Raw genomic sequence first — 26,810 nt, 5'->3', positions numbered from 1 at the left:
TGAGGTGGGCAATGTGGTAGTTAAGACATGGAACTCAAAGACAACTAATTACTACTAATTGATTAACTAATTGGCTACTTTTTTTTATTGATTCGTGTATTGTCATCGATTATGAATACTAAATTCTAAATTACAACTCAATCCGAGATTGGGAAGTGGGAGAAAAGAATTTAACAAAACTTATTAAGGGGAATTAATCAGTATATACATCAACATCTCTCATTAAGTAGCACTTATTCCTCTTATTTCGACATCTAACAAAATAATCAATTACCACTAATTTATTAACTAATTGGATTGATTCATGTTTTGGTCAGGTACATTGAATATTTAACTGCGCTAAGTTTCAACTTGATCCGAGAACGTGAAATGGCAGAAAGAACAAATTCAAACTTTTTACCAGACAGACAGTCGGACAGACAGACAGAGTGAGTTGAAATAAACTTTGTTAAAAAAAATATAAAAAGCATTAAGAAAAATATGTTAGGCTTGTACTACACAGTACGATCTGTACAAGATATAAAGGTAAAGCGAGGCCCAATCCCAACACTCCGTTGGCCCCTATTCTAAGAAAATATCAATTCTTATATTGGCCTCACTGCCACACAACACACACGGCAAATAAAATGCCAGCAACTAGAAACTCTGATCGAAAGCCATATTAGGGACTAACATACAACTTACGAAATGACAGTAAAAAAATCTGTGTATTGTAATTTGTTACTGAAAGTTTTCTGTTGTATTGGTTTATAGATTCAGGGTATCACTTCTTGCACCACAAATCATGTCATAAAATCTACATTGCGTGCCTTGGTCCATATTTCAATTATGAGAGTGATTACAGAGCAGTAGGTTTAGTACTTTAGACCATATACACAGATAGCAGTTTCACATTTACTTTGATTAAATACAGTGATTTGATCATATCGAGGTCACGTCTGCTTAGCTACTGTTCGTCTCATCATTAAACAGTCAAGGTAAGGCTTGATACCGTAACCTTATACCTAAAGCAACGTAACGTAACGCGGTAATACTATTCATAGGCGTAAAAAAAAAAAGAAACACCTAAGAATAGATAGTTTTTAAAATTGCTTTATCAGCATTAAACTCTTAAGTGTGTGATGTCTATGTGTGTGCACTCGTATGTATAGAAATGTGTGTATAGTCGCATAGACCTATATGTTTATGCGTTTACACTACAGGAGCTTTACTAGCAAACAAAAAAAGGGGGGGGGGCACTTTCAATTCTTTCGGCTGAAACAGAACACTACGAAAATGCCTAATCCCATGAGATCGTGTGAAATGAGGGTGTCGGCTACAAACATCAATTTGAACCCACCGTATCTGTACGTAAATACACTTCTGGATCAAGAGCCTATATTTTGGCCCAACACTTCAACCCCCGAGCCTAATCCGGCGTGAAGCTACCTGTCCCCTCGAAACGACTGCTTGGTTGCATAAACTCAACGTTTCTTTACGGTGATGCGTCGAGTGACTGTCCTGTTCATGCTGTATATGTCTGCCCCCCCCTCCTCTATGTAAAAAAAAATAATAATGGGGCAGCACTGGCACATATAAAAGTTGGGCGGCTCAAACAGTTGGTGAAAAAAAAACGAGAATGGATATCTGGGTCAATGTCACCAGCAACTAGCCTCGTTTTCAATTAGTGCAAGAAGTGCAAACGTGAACATTTTCATTTGGGCCTCTAGTAGTACTATTGATACTAAGCCTAAATTAGACTCTCTAGTTGTGCTTTGTAATTTGGGCCTAAATTAGACCCTCTAGATTCAAATCAATTTTTTAAAACTAACCGATTAGACAATTAATTACTGGTAATTCATTGTTTCGTTTAATAGCAACAAGGGGAACTAATACTTCAGTTTATTTGGCTAAAATTGTTGGGTTCAGTCCCCTTTAAAATTGTTACTGCTGTTTCTCACTCACGTATTCTCGGATCAAGTTGATGCTTAACAACTTTTTATTGTACTTGACAAAATATTAATGAACATTAATCAATAAACAAACATACTCAATTAGTTAATTAATTCCTGGTAATTAATATTTAGTTTGAAATCGAATAAGGAAAATAACGTGAACATTATTGGTAGAAATAGTTTAATAGGTTTAAGGACGGAGTTCTTCCCCTTTATATAAGCTTTGTTGTTGTTTTTTTAAAAGGATTATTTTATATTTAGCTTGTTTAAGATTTTTTACTTTGAAGCATGAAAAAAAAAAAAGAGGAAGCGCTAGGGAGAAATATGGAGATGCTATTATGAAACCTAAAGAAACGTAACAAGTAGATAATTAAAAGAGAAAGTTTGTGGGAAATTTTCAAATCCATTCACAAAAAAAAGTCAAGGACGCTATATTAAAATGTCACTGTTAAATATTGCGAACTAAATGGGAATTATAATTCTGGGCTTATTTAATTCTGCATTACTTAAATGCTTCGCGACTGAAGGAAGCCATAGATTACTGAACTGTGCACACACAAAAATTATTACGTGCTTTTAAAAATAATCTTAGTCATAGACTTATATATTATATCTAGACATTAAATCGGAAACAAAATTTTTATCCGCGATTAATCAATTCACAGACCTATATATATATAGTGTCACGATCATCAATGGTGTTGATGTCACAATCTAAGATGGTGCTACTATCACAATCAGACTTGAACTATGTTGCACCATCAATGATCGTGATTGCCGAGGATCTTGAAATGATCTTTCGATAAGATGATCGTATAGAAGTAGACAGATCTATGTTGATGATACGATCATACAGAATGTTGCCAATTGATAAGAGGATCATCTAGGTCTAGGAGTTACAACTTGACAAATATGATCTAAGTACGATCAAAATTCAATGAAGAAACTTCTCTTCGTTCAAAAACAATTACTTTAATTAATAACTTGAAAACACTATACACAAAATAGTTACAATGCTTAAATGTACTTGAATAACTGATCTATTCAATAATATATCTGAGTCTTCATACGAATAAAATATATATTCTTAACTACATACAAGTTAGATCTTAACCCTACAAATATTTACAACCGACTGAGGCTAATTTGCATCTTCCCCGGATTTCAGCTTGTAATCACGTGATCAACAACTTCATGGGCGTAGCCAGGGGGGGGTTCTTGGGGTTCAAACCCCCCCCCCCCCGAAATGAAATCCCCCCCTTGGGGGGGGGGGAGTCGGAATTTAGTGTCTGATTTTTTGCTTTGATTTTGTTTATTTTAGGTGAGATTTTAATACTAAACCATCACTTGCCCTAGCACAACCAAAGGGGTTTTGAGTTTAAAACCCCCTACCAGGGGGGTTCGAGTTTAAAAACCCCTACCAGGGGGGTTCGAGTTTAAAACGCCTACCAGAGCGGTTCGAGTTTAAAAACCACTACTAGGGGTTTTGAGTTTAAAACCCCCTACCAGGGGTTTTGAGTTTTAAACCCCCTACCTGGGGTTTTTGCAGTTAACTCCCCCTCTTCTATAAAACAAAACAAAAAAAAATGCAAACGAAAATCCCCTAATTCCAAGAGCACAGTTAAGGAAGATTTTGATTTTAAAACCCCGTCTAAAATTTACGATAAACCCCTTCTTTAATATAAAAAAAAGCTAATTACGCACTCAAAATGTTATGAGCGTAGCTAAATGGGTTTTGACTCAGTTTTGAGTTTAAATCCCACTTCAGTGGGGTTTGAAGGTAAAAAATACCTCTTTTTAATAATAAAAAAAAAGCAAATTATACACTAAAAATGATATGAGTGTAGTCTATGGGGTTTTGAGTTTAAACTCCCCTCTAGTGGAGTTTGAAGCTAAAAAGTACCTCTTCAATTTAAATAAAAGAAAATTACTCACTCTAAAATTTATGAGCGTAGTCAAAGGGGTTTTGAGTTTAAACCCCCATTCAGAGGGGTTTGGTGCTAAAAATACATCTTCAATATAAAAAAAAAGCAAATTACACACTAAAATTATTTGAGCGTAGCCAAGCCAATCGGGGGTTTTGAGTTTCTTTTACAGATGGCTTTTTTTTTAAAGTTTATAACCCCTCCAGATGGTTTTGAGTTTAAGATCCCCCTACAGAGCATTTTGAGGTGGAAAACCCCTAACAGAAGATTTTGAAGATAAAACTTCTCTTTTCGATATAAAATCTAAAGCAAACTACAGTTACTTAATTCCAAGAGCGTATTCAAGAGAGGTTACACATTTTTACTAGTGGCAGGGCTCCATTAATAAATAATAAACTGCAGTGAATAGTCATCTACTGAAATCGAAAAACACTAAATATAGCTCAACAAAGATGGCTAAGACAGATTTCAGGAGTCAGTTATAGAGATCGGATCTAAATCAAGGAAATCCTATGCCGAACGGGGAGTCGACCCCTTAGTAAGATTGTTTGAGAACGACGCATGAGGTTTGCGGGACATGTTCTCCGAAAAAATGAATTACGCATAAGAAGAGTTGCAATAATATCCTAGTACAACTTGACGCCACTCATTCATGGAGGTCCTCATGGTAGGTGGGAAGAGGCTTCAGACATTACCAGTGACAGATTTTTATGGAAACTGCTTGACGTCAAATGCTCCGAACGGCGTGGGAGGGTCTAAGTCAGTAAGAATAGCACATTAGGTTTTTGAAATGAAACTTTTTAATAGCATTAAAATGGACTGTAGATACCTCAGAATATGCATTTTGTTGGCTTTCAATACCAGAAATAGTGCTTGGCGGCGGGGCTTTGCCCCGCGCTGGGGAGCTCCTGGCGCTCCCCCAGACCCCCTTGCTAGTAATGGCGGGGAGTCCACAATTTTATGGAAACAGCTTGATGGCAAATGCGCCGAACGACGAGCGAGGGTCTAAGTCAGTAAGAATAGCACATTAGGTTTTTGAAATAGAACTTTTTAATAGCAGGAAAATGCACTGTAGATACCTCAGAATATGCATTTTGTTGGTTTTCAATATCAGAAATAGTGCTTGGAGGCGGGGCTTCGCTCCTGGCGCTCCCCCAGACGCTCCCCCAGATCCCTTTGCTAGTAATGTCGGGCAATCTACAATTTTTTCACTAACTCATGGAAGAACCTATTCTAGGGCACAATAAACGTCTTCCGAAAGAATGAAGGGTCAGAATGTAATAAAGATTATGTACACACACACACACACATAAATACATATAATTTTTTTCCCGTGGGGGGGGTCGGGGGGGGGGGAAATTCACCCCCCAAAACCCCCCCCGAAAAAAAATCCTGGCTACGCCCATGAACAACTTACCCCTCCCAGACCAACCAATCATTGCAGTCTAATGTACAACAATTAACTTTCAGAACCAATGGAGTTCATTTAATCACATGCTTGATTTTTTTCCCAGCTATTTCAAGCTGTGTCGGCCAACAACTCAAAACTGTTACCATATATGGTCATAGTGTACGTGACATATAGATAGATTTTTATGTACGTAACTCTTTTTCAAGCTGTAAGGGAAGTCATGGTAAAGTAATGATCTTTAGTTTTCAAAGTTTAGAAATAATGCAAAATCATTCCTCGGATTCTCTAGAATAGGTTATTAAGCACAGTACTAGATATACTCACGCAACTAAATGAAACAAAGCCATTTCCTGTTAGCTTCCATTAAGATAATGTTTCACAGACAGGATAAGGGGCAAAGGGAACAACTGGCTCCTAAACCAGTAAGCTACGGGCAGGAGGGACTCATTAGCCTTGGTTGGCTACCCATCCAGGAGAAGGAAAACTCTGAATCCAAACCTCCGCTGCCCAGCGGCTATACCCAAACACGGGAAAGGCTTCGGGAGACAACCCTGAGGAAAAATCAGGAGCTGGTGACCTTTAGGCAGATTGTGGCACACCGTGCTACAGCCTGGCAGATCCTGCGGCGCTACTGACCCCAAACTGTATTGGATATTCCGTTCCTTTAATCACATCAGCTGCGCGGAGAGGGGGAAACGGCTGTGTGGGCGACATCGTTCCGACCATAAACAATGCTCAGGCTTTCATCTCACTTGAGATGAACCATGGTCGTTCTACGACTGAAGGAGGCCAATGAATATTTAAAAAATCCTAGATCAAAGTAATTTATGTAGATTTTAATCATCTTATGTGCTTTTAAATAGATTGATTACCTAGATCTTTCTAGATTATGTATCTAAAAATTCAAAATTATAATTATGAGACGAGAGTTCAATTACTAGGTCTAGATGTAAAAATTAAATTATTTGTTACATAGGTTAGGGTTGAAAAAAAAACATTTTACTTTTTATAACTACTTTACAAAACAACGCCTTTTTTCAACTTTTTAAAAAAATTTCACATTTTTTGTAGTGTTAAAAGATCTCCATGTCCCGTCTAGAAATAATATATATAAGTCTATGATCTAATTGTTTCCCAAACTTTTTTCCTTATCCGAAAACTTCGCACATTCTGAGTATTTAGCGGAACAATTAGTTTTTTTTTAAAGAGAGATTAAGTCACGTTAACGATTCCAGTAGTTGGTGGAACACCTATTCAGACCTTGCGGAACACTAGCGTTCCTCGAAACACAGTGTGGGAAAGACTTAGATTATCATTACATCCATATTTTGTGCAAAGTTTATTTATGATCTCTACCCATCTCCTCCACATTTCTCCTCTTACGTTTAAAAGCTAATACATACAAGAAATTGTAAACTTAGGACCTATAATTATTTCCCCCCCCTCCCCCTCAAAGTTGCTTTAAACCAGTGGTTTCCAAACTGAGTCCTCAACGGAACACTTAGCCCATTTTGAGCTGAAAACTTTATTTTTTAGAGAGATTAATCCACGTGGTGGCCTACTAGTCAATTATTCCCAGCAGTTTTTGGAACATCCATTCAGGTCTAGCAGAACACAAGTTTGGGAAACACTGTTTAAAAACTATTGTGGTTATTATCGTGTTGATCTATTATTATAATTCCTCCCCTTTTTTTTTTTTTACTCAGAAGCCATTCTGTTGGACAGGAAGGTTACCATGGCTACACAGTCAGCTGACGTGATCATAGTCGGTGCAGGTCTTAGTGGTAGGTAACCTTTTCATGTTTTGTTATTTATTTATTATTATTAATGAGAAATGCAGTGTTTCGTGTGGGTACACAGCCCTAGCTGCGACTTACATATTTTGCATCAACCACCGAACATAACCATTGTTCACCGGTGGTCAATTTAGATTCTCTTTTTGCCGTCTGCGTCTTCTCAGAAGTGGATTTTCTTTTGGTCTCGCATGTGTATCCCGCGGCCTTTGTAAATGACCTTTAGCTGTCTCGTTTCGAAGCCGCCTTCAAGGCTGTTACCAGGTGATCTCTTCTATTTCAGTGTTAGCTCCAAAGCTGGTCTTTAAAGCGTTTCCGTGGAGCACATCTGTTACACCGACCACTTTTCAGCTCACCAAAAAAAAAGATTGCCTTTGGCTTATATTTTTGCCCTGCCCAGAAGTCCTTCTATACTGTCCATAACGGCATTATGATGAACATCGCTATTTGTAGTGCGGTCTTGCCATGGGCGTAGCCAGGATTCTTTTTCGGGTGGGGGGGTTTGGGGGATGATTTTTTCTCCCCCCCCCCCGCCATATATATGTGCATATGTGTGTGTGTGTTAACAATTAATCTTTATTACATTCTTTCGGCAGACGTTTATTGTACTCTAGAATAGGTTCTTCCTGGAATTAGTGAAAAAATTGTAGACTACCGGCCCCTGGAGCTCTGCGAGCTCCCCAGCGCGGGGCAAAGCCCCGCCGCCAAACACTATTTCCGGTATTAAAAGCCAACAAAATACATATTCTGAGGTATCTACAGTGCATTATCCTGCTATTAAAAGTTTTATTTCAAAAACCTAATGGGCTATTCTTACTGACATAGATCCTACCGCACCGATCAGCGCATTTGGCGGAAATCTGATTCCACATAATTCTGTCACTGGCAATGTCTGAAGCCTCTTCCCATCTGCTCTGAGGTCCTCCATGAAAGTGTGGCATGAATTTGTACTAGAATGTCCCTGTTTGCGCTTTCCTCGTAATTATGTGTAGGCTAATTCATTTTGTCGGAGAACATCTCCCATGAATCTTTTTTCTACGCTCTGTCACAACCTTACTAAGTGGTCGACTCCCATTTCGGCATAGGATTTCCTTGATTGAGACCCGATCTCTATAACTGACTCCTAAAATCCGTCTAAGCCATCTTTGTTGAGTCACATTTAGTCTTTTCAATTTCGGCAGATGACTATTCACTGCACTTTATTATTGGAGCCCCGCCACTGGTAGAAATGTGTAACCTCTCTTGATTAGCGCTCTTGAAATTAGATGACTGTAGTTTTGTTTTAGATTTTATATCGAAAAGGGATGTTTTATCGTCAAAATCATCTGTTGGAGGGTTTTAAACTAAAAAATCTCTGTAGTTTTTTTTTTTCAAAGTAAAAAAAAAACCCTTAGCTACGCTCATAGAAATTGGCAAATTTAGTTTGCTTTAGAATAATATTGAAGAGAGAAGTTTTCAGCCTCAAAACTCTCTGTAAGAGGGATTTAAAACTCAAAACCATCTGGAGAGGTTTTAAACTTTAAAAAAAAAAAGCCCTATGGAGTAGAGGGGTTCAAACTCAAAACCCCTTTCGGCTTGACTTCGCTCATAGAATTTTAATGTGTAAATTCCTTTTTTGAAGAGGTATTTTTTAGCTTCAGCCCCCGCAGAAGGGGGGTAAAGTCAAAACCCCCTTTGACTACGCTCATATAATTTTGAGTGTGTAATTTGCTATTTTTATTTTTAAGAGGTATAAAGGTATTTTTCTTAGCTTCAACCCCGCTTAAGGGGGGGGGGGGGATTTAAACTCAAAACCCCCTTGGCTGCGCTGGGGCAAGTGATGGTTAAGTATTAAAATCTCTCCTAAAATAAAGAAAATCAGCAAAAAAAAACAGTCACTAAATTCCGACTCCCCCCCCGGGGGGATTTCATTTCGGGTGGGTTTAAACCCCCAACCCACCCCACCCCTGGCTACGCCCATGGGTCTTGCCACTGTATGTCCATGGTGGAGGCATGGAGCGCAAACATCTTTAGTGAAAGCGTTCAAGAAGTCTTAGTTGCTTTATGTAATGTACTCTTGTCTCAGATCAATATATAGAAGGGTAGAGAGAACCATTACTTGCTAGACATTGCTTTTTGTATAGTTAGGCGTAATTCCAATATATAATTATGAAACTAAACACCGTAACGCAAAGTCGTTATAAATCAATCTGAAAAAGGGTGCAATAATATTAATTATAATAATATTAAATATAGTTATACAGGTCATAATCATTTTTTTTCTATTTTGATCTCCCCTTGTTTCTCAAACCGGAACTTAACATTCTGTAACATGTATACATAATTTTTTGTCACACATGTTTCTCTTAACCTTTGGCTTCCACCAAACCAAAGTGACTGAGTTCGAATCTCGGTTAAGACTAAAAATTTGAAATTCGGATTTTTTCATGGCGCCCCCTGAGTTCACACAACTCTTATGGGAACCTGGGGAAAGTAAAGGTTGTGCTGGCCACACGACACCCTTGCTAACTCGCTATAGAATCTTCTGCCTTGTAGATCACAAGGTCTTAAAGTGGTACTTTACTTACTTGGCTTTGTCTTCAGGTCTGATAGCAGCCAGGGAGTTGCAGAGACAAGGCGTGGATGTCTTAGTACTGGAGGCCAGAGACCGAGTGGGAGGACGTATGTATACAATCAAGGTATGAGACAGGTCATACTGTAGTATTCGAGGATCTAGTTTAATATGTGCCATCTTTTAATGGTGTTGATGAAGACATGTTATCTAAACATAAAACTTGAGACACATCTCTAGATTTGTGAAAGTAATTTTTACAAAGCTCAATTCACTCTGTCTGGTACAATATTTTTTTCCAAGTGTTTCCACCACTTCCTATTCAATCAAGTTGAAACTTTGATTAATACTAATTGGCAATTTTTTTTATTGATTTAGTGTTGTCATGGACATTGAAAAATAGTTTAAAGTTTCAGCTTGAACGGAGAATGTCTTGTATTCTGGTGATCATATTAAAATATGTTCATAGATAAATAGATAGATAGATAGATAGATAGATAGATAGATAGATAGATAGATAGATAGATAGATAGGTAGATAGATAGATAGATAGATAGATAGATAGATAGATAGATAGATAGATAGATAGATAGATAGATAGATAGATAGATAGATAGATAGATAGATAGATAGATAGATAGGTAGGTAGGTAGGTAGGTAGGTAGGTATGTAGGTATTTAGGTAGGTGGGTAGACAGATAGACAGATAGACAGATAGACAGACAGATAGATAGATAGATAGATAGATAGATAGATAGATAGATAGATAGATAGATAGATAGATAGATAGATAGATAGATAGATAGATAGATAGATAGATAAAAAAAAGATTTATACGAACATATTTTATAGAGAGATTGAATGATTGATTTAAAGAAAGAGAGAGAGAGAGGGAGGGAGAGGTATGCAATTATATTGCGATCTTACTTATACATGTATCGTCAACCCACAGAACAAAAAGTCCCCGTATGTTGACCTCGGAGCAGCTTATATTGGAGCCACTCAGAAGCGGGTTTGGAAATTGATCAAAGAGTTTGACCTTAAAGCTTTCCCAACCAATGAGAAAGAAGATCTCATCTACTATGAACAGGTGAGAGCGAGTCATTTCCAACATCCTTTATGACCATGAACAGTTGTTAATACTATACCTGCAATCAAAGGTACCTTGACTCCATATTGGGTATGCAAAACTACCTAAAAATGTTGTACATAATTAAACTTGACGTTAAGAATAATACTCCATTTTCATAATCTGAACAATTCCATAATAAATTGCTAATACTTATTACAAAAAACTTTTGTAGAAATAGATACGTCCTTCTGTTCTCAAGACTAAATTACAACTACATCAAAGTACGTCTTTTCTCTCTATCGCGCTAGTGCTATCTCACTGATAGCTTTCAGCACGATTTTGTTAGATGACTTAAAAGTCATAACGTGTCACATAGAAGCCCGTAATATATTGTACCGGGTGCCCCGATTGGCTGGATAGTTGGGGCATCTTTTCATTAATATATTCATGTTCTTAAAAACGGTGTGCATATATCTCACTACTAATGTTTTCTCTTTTGACTTAACTCAGGGGCGAGTCAAACGGTTCCGTACGATCTTTCCCCCTGTAGGAGGACTCCTGTCTTGGCTTGATATGAACAACATGCTGAGGAAGTTTGACAAAATGGGAGCTGAGGTAAGTTCATGTTTGTTGTTGTTATTTGTTTTTTTTTTGGTAATTAATCAAATTAAAATTTTAACGAATAATGTAAAGGACACTTTCTTTTTAAATGACAGTACGGACAGGTCATCCTACTGACTAAATGTTTTTACACAGTATGTACTTCAGCCAGGGCCGGTCTTAGGCCACTGCAGCCTATGCGATCGCAGTGGGCCCCGCGCTTTCATGGGCCCCGCGCTAATTCTAGGTGTAATTATTAAATTACAGAATATATACGAAAAAATTCATGGAAATCTTCTAAATTTATTAAAAGCTCCTGAAAACTCATAAAAATCTCCTGAAAAATAGTCAAAATTGACATTTATGGGTGCCACTCTTTGCGGAAAACGCCAATCCTATCGCGCGATAAAAGAAAAAAAGGCATTGTCAACTTTTATGTAATAAAATGTAATAATCGGGCGAATTTTCAGCTTAATCGCAAGTTACAATTCTTTATTTACTTTTGTAGTCACTGTCATATAAATATGCCATAGGTTGCAAGGTTCGTAAAGTAAAGTTAATTTGATCGCAATTTTGTTCTTAGGAAAGAATGAATAAAATTAAAAGTCGAATTTGTTTTTCTCATACAAAATCTTAATTTTCACAAATTACCCTTATAACCACCCAAACTAGGCCCCGCGCAATCAGTTTCGCATAGTTAAATGTGAACCTGGCCTAACTAATGTCATATAATGAATATCTAATTGATCTAAATGTTTTGTAAAGGGTCAAACTATTATTCAAATCCCCAAGAATATGATGTTCCCGTGAAAAAGAATTCCTTAGTTAAGTGTTCTATTGTAATCGCAGCGGTTCTCAACCTTTTTAGCTCCGCGACCCCCTAATAGAATTTTTCACTAAGAGGCGACCCCCAACCATTTTTGTCTTGTCATAGGTCTAGGTAAATGTGGAGGCGCGGTGGCTGAGTGGTAAAGCGGGAGTCCCGGGTTCGTATCCTGGTGAAAACTGGGTTTTTCAATTTCGGGATCTTTGGGCGCCTTTAAATCCATCCAGCTCTAATGGGTACCTGGTATTAGTTGGGGAAAAGTAAAGTAATGCGGTTGATCGTTGTGCTGGCCACATAACACCCTCGTAAAACCGTAGGCCTCAGAAACAGATTACTTTACATCCTCTGCCCTATAGACCACAAGGTCTGAAAGGGGAACTTTACCTTCACTAGGTAAATGTGATTTAGCGAATGTTATAAAATGGTTATCAACATGTATAGAACTAATAACCATGATGTTTATTTAATTGTTATTTAATTGTTAGAAACGTGTCCTATTTATTTAGTGTAAAATAAATTACTGCTTCAATTTTCTTTAAACAAGCAGATTTTTATGATTTTTATTTATTTACTTTTCATTGCGTACTTATAATTCGTTACATAAATATTTTACAATTTAAAAAGTATTACTAATCCTGGAACACGTGGCGACAGTATTTTCAAACACGCCAAAGTTAGTGCCAAGGTTGAGCTTGTTTTTATTTCACTAGATTAGGAATTCACATCGAGTTTATTTCTGTATTAAAACTTGATAACTGACAGGCAGAAAAAACATGTTTCACAAAGATACAGTGTTGGAAATGGAAGAGGAAGTCTCGAAAAAATCTTCTATAGAACAGAATGACTGCAAACACTTCACCCAGAATTGTGTAACTAACATTGAAGAGAAATATTGAGATGCATTGCTATTTGCATTGCTAACATATATCGAGGAATCAATCCTACAATGAGATACAATGGATTCTAATGGTGACTTATTCTGTACCAAACATTGACATCCAGACAGACATCCAAGCATAATTAGAGCACCATCTGTGCAGAAACCACAGATATTTTTCCAAGAGGTCTTTTACTTTTTCAAATTTAACCAACTTTGTCTATTGAGGTCGTTTATAGATGTTTGCATAGAAACCAATCTTTAAAATCGCCACTATGTATATATCGTAAGTAAACCGGAACTAGTAATTTTGAACAGTTGACAACGCCTGTGGATTCATAAAGCTGGATGCTAAATAGTGTCAAAGAATCAGACATCATTTCCTTAATATCAGAAGACATGTCAACTAATCTCTTGTGAATAGACTAATTAGATTGGAAATTTCACTAAATTCATTAATCAATTTTGCTCCAATCATAACGAGCAATGTCTTTGGCCGCTGACAATAACTCCTTGGTAATGGTGTGAGGTTTCAGAACTCTGGCGATTCTGAGAGCCACCAAAATAAGAAGCTTCATAGGCTGATATGTTTTTATTATGGTACTTTCCATCTGCGTCAAGTCTGAGTTTCATCAGGATTGAAAACTAAACTACAGGGTGTCGTTATCGGCAAAGCTCGGACTTATGTTCGACCTCAATACATAGGCAGACGGAACTTCATTACTAATGTTGCATCGGGGTATCTGAATTACTGCTTAAAATATTCAAGTAAAACTATACCTCAAAATAATCATCATTCTCTTTTCTTTTATTAACTTTCTTGTGCTCAAAGTGCACACGTCACAGGGGATCATGAATTTATTTCTATTGACTATAATACAATGGCATGATTGGATCTTCACCAAAGAAATGTTTGATCCTGTAATGATGTTTCGACACATTGATGGACAGTAAATTAAATTTTGGACAAATTTATTCTGCAACAACGAAGATATGGTCTGCAGCATCTAGTTTTGAATAACCATTAGATAAAAAAAAAAGAAAAACCAATTTAAAAAAACATGTATTCTTTCAAACAATATAATACATTTTTATCCTCTGGCAGTATGTCCTTGTATTTGTCACCCACACTTTTTATTTATTTGTTTTTTTTTCATTTAAGATTGAAATCAACGATCTTTTCATAATTTGCTTGGTAATAATTTAATTTGAGTAATGTCCCTTGCCATTACCACCACTAAGGTCAGTCTACATCCACTATTGTACAAATATGCTGGTTACAACACATTAGAAACAAAACAAAAATTCCAATTAAAAAATTGCCCCCCTTCCCCCTATTTCCTATGGTCTTAGGCGACCCCCGGCAAATGGCCATTCGACCCCCAAAGGAGTCGCGACCCATAGGTTAAAGTATCATACCTAATGGTGTAGTTCTCGCGATAATATGAAAAACTACTTATTAATCGGTTTAACTTATGTCCAACTTATATGTATACTAAATTGATTTTTTCTCTTTAAAAAAAGTAAACATTTTTTGTGTGTAAATCTAGAAGTTAGTATGACAGAACTTACATAATTTAGCAATACCATTGTAAAAAATTTTTTTTTCATAAATGCGTTACAAATATGGCTATATGTGTCTGTCCTTACTAAGGAGCCTCCAGCGTTTGTTACTATTAATAGTGAATAGTTCTAAAAGTGGTGTACTTCATGAAAAAAACTACTTGCATAAATGATTTTAAAAATTAGATTTTTCGCTTTTAGAAAAGAAAAAAGGTAGCCATTGCATCAGAACTTACATGGTCTTAGACATTATGATGAATTTCCACTATCTTTTCTAGTAAACTAGATCTTAACGGGACGGACAGACATTCCGCAAAAACATAAAACGTCTTTTCCCCTTTCGTGGCCGCTAATAACTAAAATCTGGTGGTTAATATAGTATCCAAGGTGAAGGCAGAATGATTTTAAGCGAAAGGTATTTATTGCGGTAAAAACTAATGTGACTCGCTGAGCCTTATCACTATAATAAATAGGACATTTTAAGACTTTCAATGTTGTTGCATAATTTCAGCGTTAAAAAATATTTTTTTTTATATAAATAATAAGAAGACTTGTTGGATGTAATAGCTTATAATAAGGCTTGTCTTCGAGTCCAAAGATTAGTGAGTACTTCCTGTGAGTGCGCAGCCACATCTGTGACCTACATATTTCGCCACACCAGGGCAAGCATAACCATTGTTCGCAGGTGATCGATTTAGATTTTGTAATAGCTTATATAGTCGAGTGGCCGAGTCATTAGGATGTATGGTTGATTTGTAGGTAACGTCCGACTGAACGTTCGTTAAATATTTATAAATTATATTTATTTTGATTATGACCATCACGCAGGGGAAAAGAATCTTGTTAAGGAGCCTGTGTTGGAATAGGAAGTATTAGAATTATCTTATATATACTACGGCCATTTCGCGAACTGGCCATTATAATTTCACATTGACTGGCCAATACGCAAAACTACCGGCCGTTTTGCGATTTGGCAACCAGGTCGAAGTACAGTAAATGTATTTGATTTGCTATCCAGTCTTGATCAACTCATTCGTGTTGGCCTACGCTTTGTGTTCTGTTTGGACTAGGTCACTAGTGGATTGAAGTTAGCTGTTACCTCTACGTTCTCTGTCTACACGGGACACAGGGTCTCAAATCTTGTACAGTAACATAAAGTAAAGTAAAGTTCCCCGTTCAGACCCTGCGGTCTGTAGGGCAGATGATGTAAAGGTCATTTGTTTCTGTGGCCTACGGTTAACGAGTGTGTCATGTGGCCATCACAACGACCAACCGCTTTAGTCAAGCGCTTTACCGCTCAGCCGCCGCGCCGTACAGTAACATGACTGACATAAAATACTATAGCTGACATAATTCACTGAGAAAATGCAGGCGATCCAATATAATCAAACAATGACTAAGCACTCTAAATAATCCACAAGGAGCAACGACTAATGACTAGTGACTGTCAACGATGAACAACAGACTAACTCCTTGTATCATATATCGATCTTTCTGGTATATTTCCGTACCTGGTAGGGAATTCTATCAGCTTCCCATAATTCGATCTTGACCTTACATTATGTTTATGCAAATCAAGATGATCTAAAGGTTCTGCTTTATTTTCCCACGCACACGCAGTGTGACCTAATAATACCTGACTGCTGACGTACTACTGGTCAGTCGTTACTGTATGCTGTCAAGCGTGACATTATACACACACACATGCAACAGTGGTAATTAAAGTCTTCATTTTATGTCCACAACAGATTCCGCTTGACGCACCTTGGAAGGCTCCGCACGCGAAAGACTGGGATCGAATCACAGTTCAACAATTTATAAACAAAAATGCTTGGACCAGGTAAATACGTTATGGCTAGTTGGACTATAACATACTCTAAAAGTCGTATATAGCACTGTCAGTGCTGGATTTAAAAAAAAATATATATAATTTTTAAGAGCCCTGCCCACGAGAGAGAGAAAGAGAGGCCCTGTGCATCCTCAAAGCCTCACAACCTTAAATCCGGCCTTAAGCAGTAAGCACGTTTGTAGGCAATTGAATGTTTATAGTAATCGTTTTATTAAAATACATTCTTTTTCCTTCTTTTTACTCTTTTTTCCTTTTTTTTTACTTTTAGAAAAAGAGAAAAAAAATCTAAATTTATCAATTTATTTTCTAGAATTTGAATTTAATATAAATTATTTTCGCTGTTCTTTTTGGATAGAAATAAGCTTTTTTTTTTTGGTCATAACTTATTATGCGATTTAAAACAATATTGGAGATTTTCATCCATAGCGGAAAAACTATATTCACCTTTTTGGTACATCCGGTGTATTGAACAAAATAATTAATTACCTTAAATTAATTCAATAATTGGGTGTTGTTTTTTTATGTAATCATGTTTTTTATAGGTACAATAAATAACTGTGGAAAGTTTAAGCTTGTTCCGAGAATGGGTGTGGAAGAATTTACATGTACAATTATTGAAAATGACGATACCTTTAACACAGACCTTTATATAGTACGTCTAGACTGGACATGGACATCTTTTAACACTACAAAAAAATGTGAAAATTTTCCAAAAAACTGAAACAAGGCGTTCTTTTGAAAAGTAGTTATAAGAAATAAAGTTGCTTTTTTTCAACCCTAACCTATGTAACATATAATTTAATTGTATGTTTAGATCTATATCTAGTAATTGAACAACGAAAATAAGAGTAGGCCTACTCTCGTCTCATAATTATTATTTTGCAATTTTAGATACATAATCTAGAAAGATCTAAGTAATCAATCTATCTAAATGTACATGATTACAATCAACATACTTAAATTATTTCGATCTAGGATTTTCGAAAATTTTTCTAAATGGAAACTACCAGGAAATGGCTTTATTTCATATTCTTCGTGGATATATAGTTCTGTGATTAATAGCCCATTCAAAATAAAATCCCAGAAAAGGATATTGCATTATTTCTAAACCTTGGAAACTGAAGATTTAAGACCGGAAAGATCGATTTTCCTACATTTCAATATATATATATATAGGTCTGTGAATAGATCAATCGCGGATAAGAATTTTGTTTCTGTTTTCCAGTCTAGATATAATATATATAGGGCTGTGACCCTTAATATGACCCAAATCCCTGAATACTGAAGAGTTAATTCCCTTGTCGGTATAAAAAAATAGTTACCTGTAATTATTTCACTAATTGGTTAATTTTGTAAAATTGATTCATATATTGTCTTTGCCAATGAATAATTGCGCAAAGTTTCAACTTGATCCGAGAATGAGAAATAACGTGTTCAGACTTTTTATCAGACAGACAGGCAGACAGACAGACAGGCGGACAAACAGAGTGAGTTGATATAAGATTTGTAAATAATGTGGGTGTTTCACGTTTATCTTCACAGAGCTGGCAGATATATCATCTCAGACTCGGTCAGGTTAAATAACACAATAGGCCCCCACGAGGTGTCGCTGCTGTACATCTTATGGCACTACAGAACCGTCGGGGGAATACATTTAATCAATGCTACAGAAGGCGGCGCTCAAGTAGGTTCTTTTTTAACATCCTTTAATAAATGCATTCGATTGAACTATATAAATATATGGAGTGAGATTTTTAAACAACACTGGTTTTATTAGGGGCATAGTGGCTGAGTGGTTAAGGGCTTGGCTTCCAAACCTTGGGTCCTGGGTTCGAATCTCGATGAAGATTGGGATTTTTAATTTCGGATTTTTAAGGGTGCCCTTAGGCGGCATTTCAACTCTAGTTGGTACTTGACTTTTGTTGGGAAAAGTAAAGGCGGTTGGTCGTTGTGCTGGCTACATGACATCCAGCTCGTTAACCGTTGGCCAAAGAAGTATCATCAGACCTAGAGAGTGCAAGGTTTGAGTAGTACATTATTAGTGATATCCATTTTTATTACTGTTTTAAGCTGGAAGAGCACTAAAAATGCATTTAATTCAAAATTGGTCTGTCATATTGCGATTATTACATTGGAATTTGGTGGTGAATTCATTTTTATATGTTTAGAAATTACATTCGATGACCCAAACTCAAGTGCATGCCGGGAATTTTGTTTATGGAAAGAAAAAAAAAACAAGGAGTTCCTCTTAATGATAAAATTTTAAAAAAGTGAAATTATTTGTCCTTAAATAATAAAAATAATTCTCCGTAGTAGGAGGCGCGGTGGTTGAGTGATAAGCGCTTGGATTCCGAACAAGAGGTCTTGGGTTTGAATACTGATGAAGACTGGGTGCCTGACATTAGTTGGGGAAAAGTAAAGGTTATTGGCCGTTGTGCTGGCCACATGATATCCTTGTTAATTGTGGTCACAGAAACAGATGACCTTTATATTATCAGCTCTTTAGAACTAAAGGTCTGAAAGGGGTATTTTACTTTCAACCAAATTTTAAGACACTATTCCGCCAATTTCCAATTTTTTAGACACTTTTTCCCCAATGTCAAATTTATAGAAACTATTTCCGACAATGTCCACTTTCGGAGATACTATTTCGACAATGTTCACTTTTGGAGGCACTATTTCGACAATGTCCACTTTTGGAGACACTATTTCGACAATGTCAACTTTTGGAGACACTATTTCGATAATGTCCACTTTTGGAGACACTATTCCGTGAATGAATAATGTCCACTTTTTAGACACGATTCCAACAATGACCACCTTTTTAGACACTATTCCGTCAATGTTCACCTTTTGAGACACTGTTCTATTAATGCCCACCTTATAAGACACTATTCCGCCAATGTCCACTTTTTGAGACACTTCGTGAATTTTGTGTCCTTTTCTTTTCATTCCATGCTTCTAAATATTAACTCTGGATGTCAAGCGTCTGCTTCTTTCTTAGGAGTGTAAACTTGTCGGTGGGAATCAACAAATATGTCACAGACTAAGCGACCAAGTCGGCCATGGTAAGTTTTCTTTATTTTAGTTTTAAATAATGACAATGTATTCGATTCTAAAGATCAAGGTTGAGTGCAGTTTTTAGTATGACTACGCAAACGCAGTTGCGACCTCCATATTTTTTCGCACCTAATGCCGAGAAAGCCGTACCCGCCGGTGGTCTATTTAAGTTTTCTTTCCGTCTTCTGAGCCTGTCTTCAATTAGGCTTTCTTTTGGGTCTCAAATGTTTGTCCCGCAGCCTTTGTGGGAGCTCTTCAACTGTCTCTTTCAGAGGCCATCTGCTGCCAGCTACCTTCCACTATGCTAGTGAATGCGAAATGGCGCCTGAGTTGATCTATACAGCGCTTACGAGGGGGACACCTGTTACACCGTCATCCTAAAGCTCGCCAAGGACTCCGGATTTTCAGGGCGCCCCTAAGTCCACCCAACTATAGTGGGTACCTGACTTTAGTATGGGAAAGTAAAGGCGGTTGGTCGTTGTGCTGGCCAAAGAAACAGATGCCTTTCAAATCATCTGCCCTATAGATGGCAAGGTCTGAAAGAGGAACTTTACTTTTACTTTACTTATAGAAGCTCTACACTGAAATAACTCAAACAATATCATGTAAAGCAGTGGTTCCCAAACATTTTTGTCTCGTAGACCCCTTGCCATGTTTTCTGATTTTCGGTAGACCCCCTGCTTAACTTATATTGCATTTTTGCACATTCACAAACTAATTTTTAAAACTAATTTCTAACTGCAGTGAGTCAAAGAGTGAAAAGTAATGTAAAGCTACATCATAAGTTAGAGAGATCTATCTTTTTTTTACAGATATAATTCAAATTTAAACCTATTAAAATAACAATTACTAAGTATTGCTGGAATCACAATGCACATTGGAAATGTTTTTTTTTATTTTTGGTACGTTCATCATCCGTTTCTGCGGATATTGTTTCATATAGGAATTCGTTGTTCTATGAAGTAGTCCTTCAAACATTAAATATAAATTAGCCTTATGTATTATTGTAAAAGTTTTCGCAAAGTTTTTCTCGTGTATTTCTTGATCTTTCACGTTTGGCTCAAATATTGAGCCTGCGGAGCTGTTTTCACTAACAGGAGAAGAGGCAAAGTTGAGTTACTGGCGTCTAAACCAGTAAGCTTCGAGCAGGAGGGACTCATTAGCCTTGGCTTGCAGCCCACCTTGCAGAAGGCAAATAGAATTCAAACCTCTGCTGCTTTGCAGCTATACACCTAAACATGGGAAAGGTTTCGTGGGTCAGCCCTGGGGAAAACTATGGAGCTGAAGACCATTAGGTAGTTTGCAGCTTTGATGCTCAACCCACCGATGTGCCCTTGAACTGTAGTGTTACTTAAAGAAATTCGTTTCATAATATCAGATGAAGGTTTGTGTAAAACAGTTTTTAAAACTACTTCAAGGACAGGTAAAATCAATGTTTTATCTACAGTGTTTTCCGTATTTGGCTATAGGTAAAGAGATCTTGTAAAATGCTCACAAACCACCATCTTTTCTATATGATGTTGAAGAAAGATTTTGTGAGTCTATTCTGAACTTTTTTCTCACTTTTCTCTTTTTATCAGGGTGGCATCGTCTCAAATAATCCTCGAGTGTAATTGGTTTCTTATAGTCGTCAAAAGACAATCGCTTATTTAACAAGGAAATAAATAATCAACGCTTTAAAATCAAGATTTCTTTTTGTTAAACATTACTGACATGTAGACAAATTAACTATTTAAATAAGTATTGAAATTAAATACAACTATTTTACTTTTAAACAGTTTGATGATTATTTATAACTAAGGTACAAATCATTTATAAGTGTTTGAAATAGTGACATTAATGGGGTGTGAACATTAAAGTCATAGACCCCCATGGACATCTCATAGACCCCCAATTTACTTTTTCACTTTCGTAGACCCCTTGGAAGTCTTCGTAGACCCCTGGGGGTCTATATAGACCACTTTGGGAATCACTGATGTAAAGCATAGAGAGTTAAATATCATGTAAAGCATAGAGAGTTAAATATCATGTAAAGCATAGAGAGTTAAATATCATGTAAAGCATAATGAGTTAAATATCATGTAAAGCATAGAGAGCTAAATATGTAAAGCATAGAGAGCTAAATATCATGTAAAGCATAGAGAGTTAAATATCATGCAAAGCATAGAGAATTAAATATGTGCGAAACGTTTTAAAAAGTGGATTGGAGATTTGTGTGATACACTAAACAAGGTCAAGGATGATACAATGGACTTCAACTAACTAAAACAATAGAGCCACTAACAGAAGAGCTAAGTCAATGATTGAGTAGAGCTAACAAAAAAAAGGTGCAATGTTAAGAGATGATGACGCAATGGCATCCCCTGATTATGTAAGCCCCTGGAGAGCTTCCCGGAGAAGAAACTCAAAAGTTGATGCAAGGAAAACGGAGGATTCCATCTTCCGTCGCCTCAACGTGGGAACCTTCGTGGAAACGTCTGCACTGGGGAAGCAGATAGACTAAGAACGAGAGCAAACAGGGCGTCCAGTGAGCTACCACAGGTCTGCTCTAGCGAGTGTACTTGCACGTGATGAAGATGGAAGAAAGACTTACTAACCCGATCCATCGCACTGTTCCCCAGTGAGGTCCATGCGGGCGGTGATGCCCCCCCCCCCATGGAGCGCAATGGTACATTATAGGAATATGAAGTTAGTTCCCTCGTAGGCACGGCCTTCGGCCTCGCATGGGATGGGAGAACCAACTGTATTGGCTTGTTGGACCGTGAACAGTGAACAAACGGATGTGATAAAATGATCATCTAGTTGACAGGGGCTCCAGACAGAGGGGTCGTTGAAGAGCCAATTTTTCATTCTGGCCAGGGGATAAAAATCCTTTCCCAAGTCAAAGGCTCTTAGAGGGATTTATCTCAAACCTCATTGGACATTTCTACGATACACGGAAACTAATCGAGGAATTCTTCTTGGAGCATGGAGATTGTCTCTCCTGTGTGAAGTAGCTTTCTACGTGATAAACTTTATGTGACAATGTTTACGTGACAATGTTTACGTGACAATGTTTACGTGACAATGTTTACGTGACAATGTTTATGTGACAATGTTTGTGTGACAATGTTAACTTCGCAATGTGTACCTGAAAATATGTATGTGTAAAACTTATAAAATTTCAAAGTATTTTTCTTTACTTTCTTTTACATATCTATCAGACAGAATTATTCTGGGTAGTCCAGTTGTCCATATCAACCAGATGGGAAATGACGTCATAGTTACCTCACTACCAGGCTTAAAGTACAAGGTAAGTCAGAAAGACGAACATTATTAATTCTCTTCCAGAAGTCATAAAACTGAAATGCTTCTTTCCAGAAGTCGTAAAACTGAAATGCTTCTTTCCAGAAGTCGTAAAACTGAAATGCTTCTTTCCAGAAGTCATAAAACTGAAATGCTTCTTTCCAGAAGTCGTAAAACTGAAATGCTTCTTTCCAGAAGTCGTAAAACTGGAATGATTCTTTCCAGAAGTCATAAAACTGAAATGCTTCTTTCCAGAAGTCGTAAAACTGAAATGCTTCTTTCCAGAAGTCGTAAAACTGAAATGCTTCTTTCCAGATGTCATAAAACTGAAATGCTTCTTTCCAGAAGTCATAAAACTGAAATGCTTCTTTCCAGAAGTCGTAAAACTGAAATGCTTCTTTCCAGAAGTCGTAAAACTGAAATGCTTCTTTCCAGAAGTCATAAAACTGAAATGCTTCTTTCCAGAAGTCGTAAAACTGAAATGCTTCTTTCCAGAAGTCGTAAAACTGAAATGATTCTTTCCAGAAGTCGTAAAACTGGAATGATTCTTTCCAGAAGTCATAAAACTGAAATGATTCTTTCCAGAAGTCATAAAACTGGAATGATTCTTTCCAGAAGTCATAAAACTGAAATGCTTCTTTCCAGAAGTCATAAAACTGAAATGATTCTTTCCAGAAGTCATAAAACTGGAATGATTCTTTCCAGAAGTCGTAAAACTGAAATGATTCTTTCCAGAAGTCGTAATGCATGAATACTTCTTTCCAATACATGGATGTCTCATCAATTCAGCGGGGATATTCGGAAATTGGTTTTGGATAAACTTTCTACATCACATGAATTATTGTAAACTAGTCGACCGGCGACGTAGCATACTCCGCTATTTTGCAGGGCTGGCCTTAGGCCACTGCAGCCTATGCGACTTCAGTGGGCCCGCACTTTCATAGGACCCGCGTTAATTCTAGCTGTATAAATTATTCAATTAAACAATTTTATAACTTATAACAGATTTCCCGCGTCCTCCTGAAATTGCAAAATATACGAAAAAGTACTGGAAATCTCCGGAAACTATAAAAATCTTTTGAAAAACATACAAATCTCATGAAATATATAGACTAAAATTGTCATTTTTTGGGGTGTCATTCAATATGGAAAACGCCAATCCTACGCGCGATAAAAAAACGGCATTATGCAATACCCGTGATTTATGTAGGAAACCGAATTCTTATAATATACTGTATGACTTCGCTACATGCAAGGCTCCAAAAGTAATTCTGTGCGTATTAAAGAATCAATAAAATGCAAAGACGAATTTATTTTCTAATACAAGCTCGTAATTTTCACTTATTATCCGCGAAATCCATTAATGGTTAAGTCCGGCCCTGCTGTTTAGTGACGGGTAAATACTACTTGTTCTCCCCCCACCCGCTCTTTTTTTTTCACCTCTAAAATTACGTGGGGTAACTCTAGTCCGTCCAAACTGTTGAGCCATGAAGAGAATTATATATATAGATAGATATTATATTCACGTAAGAGGCGCAGTGGCTGAGTGGTAAAGCGCTTGGGTTCCGAACCGAATCCTGGTGAAGACTGACATTTTTAATTTCCGGATCTTAAGGTCACCTCTTACTCAGGCTCTGGGTCCACCCAGCTCTAATGGGTACCTGAAGTTAGTTGGGGAAAAGTAACGCGGTTGATGGTTGTAATAGTAATATGACATTTACATCATCTGCCCTATAGATTATACGGTCTGAAAGTGAAGGGAAGCTTTATATATATTGTTACGAATCTCACTATCCAGGCTCTCTGCAAACTGCACCATACACCACCAACTTAAAGAACTCAGGGCTCCAAAGTAACGTAACACTTTAATAGTTGAATAAATAACAGCCAATACTGTACAATTGGCAACACGTACACTGTACAAATATCTCTCCGATAACACTGTACCGCCGTATCAACTCTTGCACTGGCCTCTCCGTCTCGTTCCGGGCTTGCACTGGGTTCAACAGTTCAGGACTGACTTCACACACTAGGCTCGTTGTGTCGGACTCGATCACAGACCAAGATCAAGACGCCGTTCGTCTCAACTGTACTTGATAATACTCCGCACTGAACCGTCGTAATGCTCCGTACAGAACCACACCGCTGAACTGTGCTGCAGTCGACCGTGTTCTGAACTCTTGTCGTGAACCTCCTTTCTGAACCTTGCTGTATTGAGCCCCTTTTCTCGACCGTCTTGACTGCGACACCTCCGCTCTTATATAGGATCCCTACTGGCCTTTTCGAACCGGACAGAACGCCGCTCGACGTTTCTAGGTGGTCAGATGACTACAACTCTCGTGCCGCTCCTGAGCTTTGTTCACGACGGCGATCCTTCCCGAACCGTCCTGTTGACACTCGACTCGGCTGACCGTCGTAGCTCGTCACGGTTGACCGCTCGTCTAGCGCTGGCCTGGGGCGATTTACCGTCGGCTGACTACACACACACCACTAGCCACATCTGTGCCACCGTCAGGTTTATAACAATATATATATATATATATATATATATATATATATATATATATATATATATATATATATATACACGTTTTTTTTTTAATAAAACCACACCAAACTAGTCGAAGCAATGTCTGACAATCGTGAAAAATATTTAGAAAAAAAAATCTTTTAATGAGTGAGCAGTGATGTTCAACCTTAGATCGGCCCGTGGGCCATTTTAATTTCTGACACGCTTCTCTTCTGCCAGCGCTGTTCTCGTCTGCAATTTGTGCACCAGTTTTCACAGCGCCATGATGATCTGTCTTGTGCTTTCGTCTCTATCTTTCTGTCTATATGTGTGTCTGTCTGTTTCGGTGCCTTTTGCAAGAGAAGATTCGAACCTCTCAAGCCCTCACTCAAATGGAGTTTGATGATGATGATCTGTCTAATCTATTTCATCTCTCTTATCTATCTAATAATTTATCTAATAATAATAATACATCTATCCATTTCCCTGCGTTTCTTATGTTTATTTGTTCTACAATTATATATTGACTTCTGTGTAAATAAGTCCCTCTCGTCGCCAGTGTAATCAAGTCATTGTGACCACTCCGTTGTCCATTCAAGCCAAGATGAGCTACAGCCCACCCCTGCCCGCACACAGGAATGAACTCATCCAGAGAGTACCCATGGGATCCGTGATGAAAGCCTTCGCTTACTATGACACTCCATTCTGGAAAGAGAAAGGTTAGGTTTTTCTGGGGTTTTCCTTACTATCAAAACTGCTTTGACTGGTTGATCCTTAGGCCGTTAAAAAGAAGAATGGTCAACCCAGCTAACTAGCGTTTTAGAGAGAGTGCGTTTGAGTACATAAAGAGAGACTGAGAGAAAGAGATGCAAAAAGAGAGACACGTGCCGTGAGACAGGGAGAATGAGACACACTAAAAGAGATGGATACAGAGAGAGGGAGAGAGAGAGAGACGCTGGGAGTGGTACAGAAGTACAAAGAGAGAGAGACATTCACATAGAGACAAACACACACACAGAAAGAAGGGGAGAAAGAAAAGATATCTGAGTCGATTTTACAGTAACTGGTTTTTCAAACAATTTTAAAAAAAAAGAAATGTGTGTAACAACCTGAATTCGAAATCGTCACACGCTTCATCGAGCCGACATGCTAACCACTTTGCTGGCAAAGTACTTATGACTAGAGAAGATTGTATATTTATTATTGTTTGCTTCAATTTAGAGCGGCGACCTATATAAAGGAACAAATTCAGCTTATACCACCACTTCAGTCAAGAACCATTTCTTTCCCTTGTTCGGGATAACAAGCAAAATAATTAGTTACAAAAACTTAATAAACCAATTGATTAATTTTCCTTTATTGGTTCTTTATTGATTCTTGTGTTGTTAGATAAAAGAAATAATTGTGCAAAGTTTAAGTTTGATCCGAGTATCATCCGAGATTGGGTGTGGGAGAAATAACTTGCACAAACTTTTTACCAGACAGACAGACAGAGTGACTTGATATAAGCTTTGTAAAACAAGAAGTGAAAGTGATCAAGTATAGTAAAAAGTGTT

The 26,810-nt window shown here is 37.4% G+C and overlaps 1 protein-coding gene across 1 annotated transcript in view; it reads left to right on the top strand.

Moving 5' to 3' along the window:
* Positions 1-826: 826 nt before the first annotated feature.
* Positions 827-26,810, top strand: part of LOC106053488 (amine oxidase [flavin-containing] B-like) — a 36,088-nt gene continuing 10,104 nt past the window's right edge. Inside the window, exons 1-10 of the mRNA XM_056012309.1 lie at positions 827-977; positions 6,977-7,054; positions 9,647-9,741; positions 10,566-10,703; positions 11,196-11,300; positions 16,300-16,391; positions 17,943-18,084; positions 19,405-19,468; positions 22,664-22,752; positions 25,814-25,973. Coding sequence (XP_055868284.1) covers positions 7,006-7,054; positions 9,647-9,741; positions 10,566-10,703; positions 11,196-11,300; positions 16,300-16,391; positions 17,943-18,084; positions 19,405-19,468; positions 22,664-22,752; positions 25,814-25,973 — 934 coding nt within the window. The 5' untranslated portion in view covers positions 827-977; positions 6,977-7,005. The remainder of the gene's footprint in view (positions 978-6,976; positions 7,055-9,646; positions 9,742-10,565; positions 10,704-11,195; positions 11,301-16,299; positions 16,392-17,942; positions 18,085-19,404; positions 19,469-22,663; positions 22,753-25,813; positions 25,974-26,810) is intronic.

Source organism: Biomphalaria glabrata, chromosome 15, assembly GCF_947242115.1.
Source record: "Biomphalaria glabrata chromosome 15, xgBioGlab47.1, whole genome shotgun sequence".
NCBI lineage: Eukaryota > Metazoa > Mollusca > Gastropoda > Planorbidae > Biomphalaria > Biomphalaria glabrata.
The sequence above is the reverse complement of the archived record's forward strand: the minus strand, read 5'-3'. Positions and strand labels throughout refer to the sequence as shown.